The 12,302-nt window shown below is 39.8% G+C and overlaps 1 gene segment (V, D, J or C); it reads right to left on the bottom strand.

Annotated features, from left to right (window-relative positions):
- Positions 1-7,021: 7,021 nt before the first annotated feature.
- On the bottom strand, positions 7,022-10,800 carry LOC118231632. The segment is given in 4 exon segments: positions 7,022-7,442; positions 9,205-9,242; positions 10,151-10,454; positions 10,645-10,800. Coding segments are annotated over 4 exon segments (711 nt in total).
- Between the last annotated feature and the right edge of the window lie 1,502 nt (positions 10,801-12,302).

The following is a 12,302-nucleotide window of genomic DNA, read 5'->3' as shown; positions in this document are numbered from 1 at the left end:
TAAGCAAATACTCTTGCTATCCTCTCTCTCCCTAACTCTATCTCTCTCCCTAAATCTATCTCCCTCTCTCTCTCTGAGTCTGTATTTTTCTAAAGTTTGTATTCGTCTCCCATTTCTCTTTGCTTTAAAGTAAAAACACCCTCTGGCTGCTTTGCTTTGAACAGTCCCCAGCTGAAATTTAACTATTTCAGCACGAGCTGCATGTGCTGAAGTTTACCCTGATTCCCATTCTTTCTCTCTGTAATGTGCCTCCAACCTAGCTACCCCTCGTCTCTCCCTATCAGATTCTAACGCAAGTGCACGAGGATTTACTGGGGGGAAATGCATATGTTAATATCTCTGTATATCTCTCTCTCTCATGCAGTCTCTATCACACTCCTTCGCTTTCTCTCTCTGTCTGTCTGTTTATGTCTTCACCTTTTCTGCCCCCCACTTTTTAAATCTCCGAATCTCTCCCTCTCTTTTTCTCTCTCTCTCCAGGTGTGTGTTTTATCAGTTGGGTAAATGAGCTTGCCATTTGTTCTTGACCCCCCCCATACACACACACACACACACACACACACACACATACACACACGCACGCACACGCACAGGCTTCCGTGTCTCCTCCAGGTGACACCCAATCCCTTACTTAATATTCACCTCTGTTTCCTCCATCCATCTCTCTCTCCCTCCTCTTCTGCCTTTCTTTCTATCTCACAAACACTCTTTGGCTCTAATTCTTACATTTTGGTATTTATCTTCGACTGCTCTGCACCAAGCAGGTTATTAACAATCCAATCAATAGAACACGACATTATAGTGACAGCTGCAATATCAACCATAGTACAACTACCAGTAAAATAAATACTACTACTACTACCACTGACAGTACTACTACTTTAAGTGCCTTTAACTCAAAGGCTTTCGGAGTGAAACGCATGCTTTCAGGCTCTGTCCCATGCTACCCAAACGCATGTCACGCCAAAAATAAATCTTTTTTATACAAAGAAAACACAATTTAAAACAAACATGGTCCCCGATTAGAAGTACCTGTCAGCTCACAGGACAAAGTAAATTCTGACAGTGTGGAGAACTGAGATTCTGGTCCATAAACATTAAAGAGAGTCCGTCGATTAGCTGCCTGTGTTCGACACAACCCCCTCCCCCCCCCCCAAGAACTCCATATCACCCCAGCTGGCTGGCCAAACTTGAAATTAAATCAGTTTGTTTATTTATTTATTTCATATTTTCATCTCTGAACAATTTGGCGTGATTGTTTTTGACGCCTCAGAAAGGATTTAGGGACTTAATCTACTTCCACAGGGTGTGTTCCAAGGCCAGCAGCCGCGATGGGAATGTTTCCTGCGCACTTTGGGACGATAAGGTTTTGGGACAAAGTGACTGAAGCACTGTATCTCCTGTGCAACACAGCCAAATTCAATTAAATTCAACTTCAATTCTATTTTATTTGTAAAGCGCTTTTTACAGAGAACTGTCACAAAAACGCCATAAGAAATGAGTAAAAAATACGGGAGCTTCTTCGAGTCTCTGTGCCAGTAGTGTACTCCATCTTGCACAGTGATTCAAGGTCTTAATGGCGAAGGCATCAATTGTTCATTAACAGATATTGTTCATTGGCGCCATGAAGATTCCATTACTTTATTTTCCCTCTCGGGTGTCGAGCTCTGTCTCCGTGGTAACCTCATAAGGCTCTGGAGAGACTCGCACGGCGTCCTTAATTCATCCCATGAAGGCCGCCAACGTCAACGGGCGGCACGTGAATCATTTAGGCCCGGCCCGAGAGCGAACACCGCGGGAACAACAGGTTCTGATGTTCCTGCTGGGACTTCAACCCAAACTCCCATACCCCCACATCCCCTCACCCCCCATACCCCCACATCCCCCCTGCACCCCCACACCCCCTCACCCCCTCACCCCCTCACCCCCCATACCCCCACATCCCCTCACCCCCCAGACCCCCACATCCCTCCACACCCCCTCACCCCCCATACCCCCACATCCCCCCTGCACCCCCCATACCCCCACATCCCCCCTGCACCCCCACACCCCCTCACCTCTACACCCCCTCACCCCCACACCCCCTCACCTCTACACCCCCGGTACCCCCACATCCCCCTAAAAAATGTTTAATTAACATTGATTGACTAATCAAATATTTGCTATGAATTTAGGGAATTTGTTTTACCATTATAACTAAATCATTGAAAGGAAAATTGGGTTCCACAGAATGCTGGGCTGAACCAAAATGTTTCTACCAAATGAAGACCGCAACATCACAACCGAATGTGGCCATCTTCCTTCTAAATATCGTCTGCTTAAAAACCCGGAGAGCTGCCCACCTCTGTGGCAAGTTAGGGAAGAGGAAAGAGTAATTAAGTCATAACTCTGACCCCTGACCCCTGAACCTTGACCTTGATCCTGTCATGCTGGAGCTTCCCCACAGGTTTGGAGGGCAAACAAAAAGGCAGAGAGGAGGAAGAGAGAGGAGGAACAGGGAGGAGGAACCTGAAACTGTGGGCTTGTATTACTGATTTAATTGTGTACCTGTATCCCATTACACACTGAGAGAGAGGGCCAAGCCAACACAGCCATCTGCACCATTCTCCTTATTTAAAATATATAGAAATGATAAATTATATAATATGGCATAATGTCACTCCTCAGTAATGAAATGTAGCAGCGGCCCTGGAATTATACATTTGAAATTAAAGCGTAAATGTTTTCTATGAACCTGGCTGTACCGCTTTGAAAGAAATTTAGGGTGAAAAATGTCTATTAGTGAAAAAATACAAATACAAAAGTCTAGTTTTATCGCTATAATGAAAAAAAAAAAAAAAAAAGGAAAATAAATGTACATTTAAAAAAAAAATTTTATTCAGATTTATTCATGTCTGTTTTGGACGTAAACATTCATGTTGCACTGAACAGCTAGATGTTTTGTGTTTTATTATACATATAGCACATAGATAATTCTAATCTTTTCACATTTGCTGTATGTTGCTTAATGTATTTTGATGTATTTACGAGAAAATTATTTTTTTAATAAATTACTTCAACCGCACGTCCTTAAATAGTTTTCACCCATCTTCATAGAAAACTGTTATGTTTAAGATTATAAAATTTATGGTGGTAAGTCTTATGGTTTTGCATATTAATATTGTGATTAGCATTATGAATATGGAAGGGTGAGGAATGAGGCAGGATTTAGGTTGATTTCAGAACTTAGTGTTTGGATATGTTCAAGGGTTCATTTTTATTTTTTTCAAATGTTTTCAACTTTTTTGAGGTAGCACACTAGCCTCATATATTTAGATATTGTGCAATAAATGCAGACAGCCACACTTCCTCGCCAATGTTTTACGGTATTCGGTTTACTGAAATGAAGTTCAGATGCCTAAAGGGGAAGCCCATCACCCTGCCCCCTGCAGTAAGAGGCCTGAGGGAACATCTGGCTGAGGCTGCAGTCTATTCTGGGGGAGCTGCGGTCTCTCTTAGCCCCTGCATGCAAATACCCCTCACAGTTTCACAGCCCAAACGCCCTCATTTATCTTCTTATATTTCTTAAAACACAGTACTCAGTATTCGTTTACTGAGCCGCGGTTGTTCAATTAACATGACGTCTTACCCATATGAAAAAAGACATTTTGAAAAGTTTTGCATTTTGTTGACATATTGGATATAAAACTGCAGTCAAATATATATGCAAAGGTAACGTGATTTCCTATCTATGTGAATCAAGAAAGTATATTTTTGGATGTAATTTTGAACATCAGACAATAGTTTTTGTGTTTTGTTGTTTTCCAGTGAAATGCACTTTCTTCATTAATTGTTTAAAACTGCTTACAATTCATTTTTTTAAACCATGGTTGTTAAATTAACACGATTTTCTGTCCATCTGAATCAAGAAATTACATTTAAAAAATCTTTTTTTTTTCACTTTTTGGAGAGAAGACTATAGTCTTATCTATTAGCATTTTTTCACTGAAACATGTTTTTAATTATGAAGTTATTCTTATCGTTTTTTCCCCACCATGGTTGCTTAATTAACTGGATTTCCTATTCATTTGTATCAAAAAATGGCATTCAAAACTTTTTTCCTTTAATTTCCACTTTGTGGACATAAGACTATAGTCTTATGTATATTGCTGTTTTCTGCAGGAACACATTTTTCTTCATAAATTTCTTAAATCACATTTTTGTTTATTTATTTCACCATGGTTTTTAAAGTAACATGATTTCCTATCTACCTGATTCAAAAAATGACATTTTTGGAAAAAAATAATTCACTTTTCGGAAATAAGACTATACATAGTCTTAACTATTTTAATTATTTTCACTGATGGATATTTTAATTCATAATTTTTTAAAAAACATTTCTATTCAGTTTTTCACTATGATTATCAAATTAACATAGCTTTTTACCCACCTAAATTAAAAAAGATACATTTCTGTTTTTTTTTTTTCACATATTGGACATAACAAGACTGTATTATTTTGTAAAATAAATAAATTGTCAGCCCACATAAATAAAATAAATTCTTGAAACACAATTCTATTCATTTCCTGTTGGTGTTGGCTTTAGCATTCTGTTTGGGGGTAGATTTAGCATTGGTGTTAGGGTAGAGCTACAGTTACTGCAAGGATTTAGGGTAAAATTTTAAGGGTAAGGGTAAGTGTTTTTCTCATATACATGTAATTGTAGAAAAAATATTAAATGAAAAAATTCATTTAAAAAATTTTGAATTAATTTTTTTAATTAATCTTTTTGTTAAAAATAAATTCTTCAATTTTTTATTGTTTTTATTATTTTTATTTTTAAAATATTGTGAGATATATATTTATTTAAATTTAAAATTTTGTTGTTTTTTTATTTTTAAAAAATCATAAAAATGAGGTTCGCATTTGTTCATGATTTTGGTAGTGGTTAGTTTAGGGTTAAGGTTAAGGTTTGGATTAGGGTTAGGGTTACAATTTATTTTTTACATTTTATATATTATATATATATAAATATTTGTTTTTATATATATACATTGTCTATGCATGCATTACACATGTTAAGGTTTATTGGAAGGACGCAACACACACATCACAGACTCTAAAGTTTAAGGACAAAGACACACCAACGCGCTCCTGCACAAAAGCAGCCTGCACCCAAAACACACATTAGAAAGAATAATTAAAATGCAACTGCTGAGATTCAGCAGAATCTGTATGTAAAGCACATACTATGAAAGGCTATCTGAAGACTCCTAAAGGAGTGTTCCTCTTACTCAGATCAGTACAGACACACAGCGCTGTCTCAGGGGCGTTTGGGCTGTGAAACTGTGAGGGGTATTTGCATGCAGGGGCTAAGAGAGACCGCAGCTCCCCCAGAATAGACTGCAGCCTCAGCCAGATGTTCCCTCGGGCCCCAGGGGTCTGCACAGAGCACAGAGCTCACAGGGCCCCTTACTGCAGGAGGCGGGGTGATGGGCTTCCCCTTTAGGCACCTGAACTTCATTTCAGTAAACTGAATACAGGAGCATATTTACACAGAAGTGTGGCCCTCAGCATTTATTACACAATATCTAAATATATGAGGCTAGTGTGCTACCTCAATAAAGGTGAAAATATTTGAGCTATCCAAAAATAAAAATGAACCCTTGAACATATCCAAACACTACGTTCTGAAATCAATCCAAATCCTGCCTCATTCCTAACACGGTCCATATTCATAACACTAATCACAATATTAATATGTAAAACTATAAGACTTACCACCAAAATTTTATAATCTCAAACAAAGTTTTCCATGAAGATGGGTGAAACTATTTAAGGGCATGCGGCTGAAGCAATTTATTTAAAAAAATAATATTCTTATAAATGTGAAAAGATTAGAATTATCTATGAGCTAAATGTATAATAAAACACAAGACAATACGTGCAAAACAGATATGTTTTTGTTTTTTTTAATCAGAAATTCCCTTTTGTTAAATTTATACTAAATATATGTAGTTCTAAATTTAGATTATATAGTATAATACATAAAATAATTTTTAAAATTAAAATGATCAATTAATATTGCTGTCTTGTATATACAGTACAATATAATGTTAAGGGAGCCAAGGGAGTGAAGTGTGTTGGTAAGAATCAGATGCTTAGTGTGGCCCTGCAAACTGTGTTGAGTTGAAGAGTAATATTTATTTATATGCTCTTTAATAATGTTAACTTCTATAAGATCCGCTAAAGAAGGATGCGTAGAGTCTCTCCTGGTTATTCTAGAAGGTGGAGTGTGTGATTCTGGTTTCTCTGGAAAGGTTCTCTTTGTTCTGCTGCTAGGAGGAGATTTGAGAGGACTAGCAGCTTGTTACACACCAGGGCTGTTGAACTCCAGGTCCTGCAGACCCCAGTGTATTTACTCTAACCATGGACTCTGCACTAATAATCAGGGAAATCAGGTGGTGTAGAGTATGGCAGCAGAAAACACCCACAGGAGCTACAGCCTGCAGGCCATGGTTTTGTGTAGCACTGTTACACTCTTTCACTGCTCATTCACTTAGCTACACAACTATAACAACACAAATCGTAATAGTAGTGCTGGTGCTGGAGAATTAGCTCTCGAAGTGAGGAGGGAGTTACTGAATTTTCATCATTTAAACCTGCTTTCATATTCCAGCATCAGTTATGGTTTATCAGCACCCAACCGGCTGATATCTAATGGAGGTTATGACCAAATGGTGAGAAAGTCTGAGATGTGGTACCACAGATGAGAAGGTGTTACAGTCAAGAACTGCTTTAAAAAAAAGCACAGCAGTTATGATCCTTATTAGTCTTTATTAAAGAGATGAACAACAATAAGCAGGTCTGCTAGAGTGAAAGACAGCAATGCTGGTATAAACAGAATTAAAATTGGAGTATGGCAGGGCGGGGCAGGGAGGGGCAGGGCATGGCAGGGAGGTGCAGGGTTGGGCAGGATGGGGCAAAACAGGGTGCGTTAGGGCGTGGCAGGGCGGGGCAGGGCGAGGCAGGGTGCTTTAGGGCGTGGCAGGGCGGGGCAGGGCGGGGCAGGGCGAGGCAGGGCGGGGCAGAGTGGGGCAGGGTGGGGCGGGGCAGGCTGCAGTTGCCCCTCCTCAGGCTTCACTCTCAGCACTCTTCTCTCCTCAGCGTCTGGGTGACGGGGGCGTGGCCAGACAGGGTGGCCTCACAGGTGAGGGCGTCGCCCTTCTCCCACTCGGCCGCAGAGAGGGTGAGGACGCTGCTGAAGCTGTACAGGCCGTCCCGCTGCAGGACCCCCGTGCCCCCGCTCACCCCCACCCCCCTGCTGCTGCCCCCGACCTTCCAGCCCAACGCCCAGCCCGAGGGGAAGCCCCCGCTGGCCAGGCACACCACCGTCACCCCTCCCCCACTGGACAGCTCCGCGCTGGCGGGGCGCAGGACCGTCAGGGTGGGGCGCGTGTCTCCTGGGAAGAGAAACAGAGAGGGGAGGGGTCAGAGAGAGGGGGCGGGGTTTAAGCAGTGCCTCCATCAGTACAGGATCTGGTCTGGACTCAGCTGAGTCAATGTAGAGACACACTGAGACAAATTCAGAGGAAACAGACACAGAGCATATTCAACTTTGCCCATCAACTCCCTATAATCAACTCCCTATAATCTACTCTACTCTACTTTAATATACTTTATTCTATTATATTCTATTCTATTCAACTCTACTCTGCACGTGTTCAATGACTCATCTGCTGAATGCATGCACACTCTGCACAGTCATAGTGATGGACACATGCAGTAGCCAATCACAGCACATCTCACTTCAGTTGGGCATGTTTCTCACCTTAAAGTAAACTGGATTTACAGAAGCATTGTAAAGTTTGCATTCAGTAATAAAGTAGAGAAATTTAATTATGCCTTAACTAACAGTTGAATTTATTTTATTTTATAAGTAGATCATTTATTTTGCAACTTTTGATGTTTTCAAGTAGTAATGTATTCATGAAAAAACTGGTGAAATGATTATACCATTATGGTCAATGTGAACTAATGATACACTATTTAGAAAAGCTTTCAGATAAAAGAGTTCCTGGTAAATATTGCCAGAAAATAAATGCCATGACTAAAACAACTTTAACAAGCAGAAAGGAGGAGGAAATCAGTGGTAAAATGAGGACATTTCCATTGAGCAACATGACAATCACACTTTTCATTAACGACAGAAAAAAGTTTTTTTTTAAAAGGCTAAATTCAGACACAGGATATGGAAGCTTTCGAACAGAAGCAGAGCTCGCTGCTACCACTTCCTGCTCTATACGCATAATCAAATATATTCATATTAAATGTAAAAACTACTGCATTTTCACAACCTGATATTTTTGTACAGTTCTGTCTAACTTCTTATACTTGGAAAGCCTTAATATTGAATTATCACCAGTTATATATTTTCTTCTGGTAATAATATCATAAACTAAAGTTATCATAAACAGGCTGCTTCCCCAAAGCACTCAGACTGCAGTTCTGTCAGGTTCTTGAATGCCGGTTTACAGAAAAATAGAAAAACAATGAATATTCAAAATAACCAAAGACCTGCTCTTTACATCTAGCTGCCAGATCTGTGTTATTATTCAGAACAAATGAGAAAGATTTTCATTCAGCCTGTTTATCCTTATGTTGTACATGTACTTCTAAACATAACAGATTTCTACACAGGTAGAAAAACAATCATATTTTATATGAGGAGGTCCTGATACCTGTGTAATTACACTTTAATTACTCAGAGAATGTAATTTACAGGTAATGTAATTACAGTTTACATATATATTATTAGTAATACATCTTAAATATAACTATAAAAACTGTTATTTCGGCATTTGAATTTATACTTTCTGGGGAGGAGACTGAATTTTCTGACTGAATGTCATTTAAAATTGCAGCTCAATATTGTGACCATCTTCAAAAACAACTCTTGAAATACAGTCAGAAGCGACTTTTGTACTTGTAAGTGTGCTGTAATATTGTGTATGTTCATCGTAAATATATTGATTACTGTAGTTTTAGTGCATTTACATAGGTATTATGGAACAAAAAAAGCATATTGGATAGATTCTAAATTATGATGAAGCAAACTATTAGACTACTGTATGAAATAGAAAAATAGTCAAACTTTCATGAAATATTTACATTACGTTTTAAAATAAAATTTTAGGAATGATTATAAAAAAAGAGGGAACTTACTTCCAACATCAAGTTTACTGCCGCCACCAAAGATGAGACACAGTGATTCAGTCTGATCTACTGGCCGTACAAAAACCTGCCTGAGAGTCTAACCCTCTACTCTCACAGTGCAGACACTCGTCTGTCTGTCTGTCTGTCTGTCTGTCTGTCTGTCTATATGTCTGTCTGTCTGTCTGTCTGTCTGTCTGCCTGTCTGTCTGTCTATATGTCTGTCTGTCTGTATCTAAATAATCCTGTGTTACACAAGTAAAAGGATTCATCTTTGTGTTACAGGTAGTACAGAGTTATGTCTCTGTTTAACAGGTATTATAACGTTAATGTCTCTGATTTACAGATTTAGATCTCCCTGTCTTACAGATGCAACACAGTTAAATCTTCATGCTACAGTTGTAACGGGTTTAAATCTCTCTGTGTTACAGGTGTAATATGGTTAAAACTCTGTGTTGCAGGTGTAACAGGTTTCAATCTCTGTGTTACAGGTGTAATAGGGTTAAATCTCTGTGTTACAGGTGTAACAGGGTTAAATCTCTGTCTGTTACAGATGTAAGAGGGTTAAAATCTCTGTGTTACAGGTGTAACATGGTTAAATCTCTGTGTTACAGGTGTAACATTGTTAAATCTCTGTGTTACAGGTGTAACAGGGTTAAATCTCTGTGGTGCAGGTGTAACATGGTTAAATCTCTATGTTACAGGTGTAACAGGGTTAAATCTCTGTCTGTTACAGGTGTAACAGGGTTAAATCTCTGTGTTACAGGTGTAAAAGGGTTAAATCTTTGTGTTACAGGTGTAAGAGGGTTAAATCTTTGTGTTGCAGGTGTAACAGGTTTAATCTCTGTTTGTTACAGGATCCTCTTCTGTGTGATTGGTGGTTCCCAGTGTAGCAGTGCAGTCACTGCATCCTCTTGCTGAGGGAGGTTTTTGTACGGCTCTGTATCACTGTGTGAGATTTGCACCCCCAAAGCTGGCGAAACAATAATACACTCCAGCGTCCTCAGGCCGAGCTTCACTGATGGTCAGAGTGAAGTCAGTTCCAGATCCACTGCCGCTGAATCTGTCTGAGATCCCAGATACTCGGCTGCTTATTTTTTTCACCAAGAGTTTGGGAGCTTCTCCAGCCTTCTGTTGGTACCAGGACACATCATCATCCAGATTACTGGAGGTGCTGGTTTTACAGCTCAGAGTGACTCTGTCCCCTGGAACTGCAGATTTCACTGCAGGAGTTTGAGTCACAGTGATCTGCCCCAGAGAACCTAAAGAACAAACAAGAACAAAGAGAATAGGTAAAACACAGACTCAGATAATAAGATTCTTTATTGGTTTGAGATTAATTATGAGACCGAACATTCAGGTTTTACTGTTTTTACAAGCTGGTCTTCCAGCATAGATACATTCAGACTGAGCTTTTCAGTTTTAGGGTTTTATGGGTCAATGGTCTCTTACGGTGAGCGCAGAAGGCGAGAGCGCTGATGATGATGGTGGTGATGAAGGTCATGGCTGCTGTGTGCTGGGCTGTGATGAGAGACAGCTGTCAGTCTCACTTCTCTGACTCCTCAGCTCTATAAACTGCAGCTGCTCACTGGAGCGTGTGCTGCCTATGCAAACGAGCTCCTCACCGTGGTAACGAGCTCCTCGCCGTGGAAACAAGCTCCTCGCCATGGTAACAAGCTCCTCGCCGTGGTAACGAGCTCCTTGCCGTGGAAACGAGCTACTCGCCATGGTAACGAGCTACTCGCCATGCAAACCATCTCCCTGTGCCCCACACCATCACTGCCACGTTCACTCAGAAGGTTGGTTAAGATGGTTAAGGTTTGGATTAGGTTTAGGGTTACAATTTTTATTCTTATTTTTTACATTTTATAAGAATAATATTGCCATAAATTATAAATGTAAGAATATGATATATTTGCTTTTTTATATATACATTGTCTACATTGGTGTATTGGCTGTCCATGTTAATTGCAAGCAAGATACTTGTTTCTGGTATTTGGCTGGTATATTGTGTGTACACTCATATGTGTCCTTGTTGTAGTTTTCATGTTTGCAAGATATGGGGTTAATGCAGAAGTGCATGTATTCCACAACCCTGTGAGAGTGGTGCAGTCCAATGGGATGGGTCAGGGTAAGGTTTAACATTTTTAAGGTTATTTATGGTTAGTCTGAGAGTGGGACACAGACACAGACACAGACACATGTTAAGGTTTATTGGAAGGACGGAACACACACATCACAGACTCTAAAGTTTAAGGACAAAGACACACCAACGCGCTCCTGCACAAAAGCAGCCTGCACCCAAAACACACATCATAAAGAATAATTAAAACGCAACTGCTGAGATTCAACAGAATCTGCATGTAAAGCACATACTATGAAAGGCTATCTGAAGACTCCTAAAGGAGTGTTCCTCTTACTCAGATCAGTACAGACACACAGCGCTGTCTCAGGGGCGTTTGGGCTGTGAAACTGTGAGGGGTATTTGCATGCAGGGGCTAAGAGAGACCGCAGCTCCCCCAGAATAGACTGCAGCCTCAGCCAGATGTTCCCTCGGGCCCCAGGGGTCTGCACAGAGCACAGAGCTCACAGGGCCCCTTACTGCAGGAGGCGGGGTGATGGGCTTCCCCTTTAGGCACCTGAACTTCATTTCACTAAACTGAATACCGTAAGACATTGACAAAGAAGTGTGGCCCTCAGCATTTATTACACAATATCTAAATATATGAGGCTAGTGTGCTACCTCAATAAAGGTGAAAATATTTGAGCTATCCAAAAATAAAAATGAACCCTTGAACATATCCAAACACTACGTTCTGAAATCAATCCAAATCCTGCCTCATTCCTAACACGGTCCATATTCATAACACTAATCACAATATTAATATGTAAAACTATAAGACTTACCACCAAAATTTTATAATCTCAAACAAAGTTTTCCATGAAGATGGGTGAAACTATTTAAGGGCATGCGGCTGAAGCAATTTATTTAAAAAAATAATATTCTTGTAAATGTGAAAAGATTAGAATTATCTATGAGCTAAATGTATAATAAAACACAAGACACTACGTGCAAAACAGATATGTTTTTGTTTTTTTTAATCAGAAAT

This window comes from Anguilla anguilla, chromosome 7 (genome assembly GCF_013347855.1).
Source record: "Anguilla anguilla isolate fAngAng1 chromosome 7, fAngAng1.pri, whole genome shotgun sequence".
Taxonomy (NCBI): domain Eukaryota; kingdom Metazoa; phylum Chordata; class Actinopteri; order Anguilliformes; family Anguillidae; genus Anguilla; species Anguilla anguilla.
The sequence above is the reverse complement of the archived record's forward strand: the minus strand, read 5'-3'. Positions and strand labels throughout refer to the sequence as shown.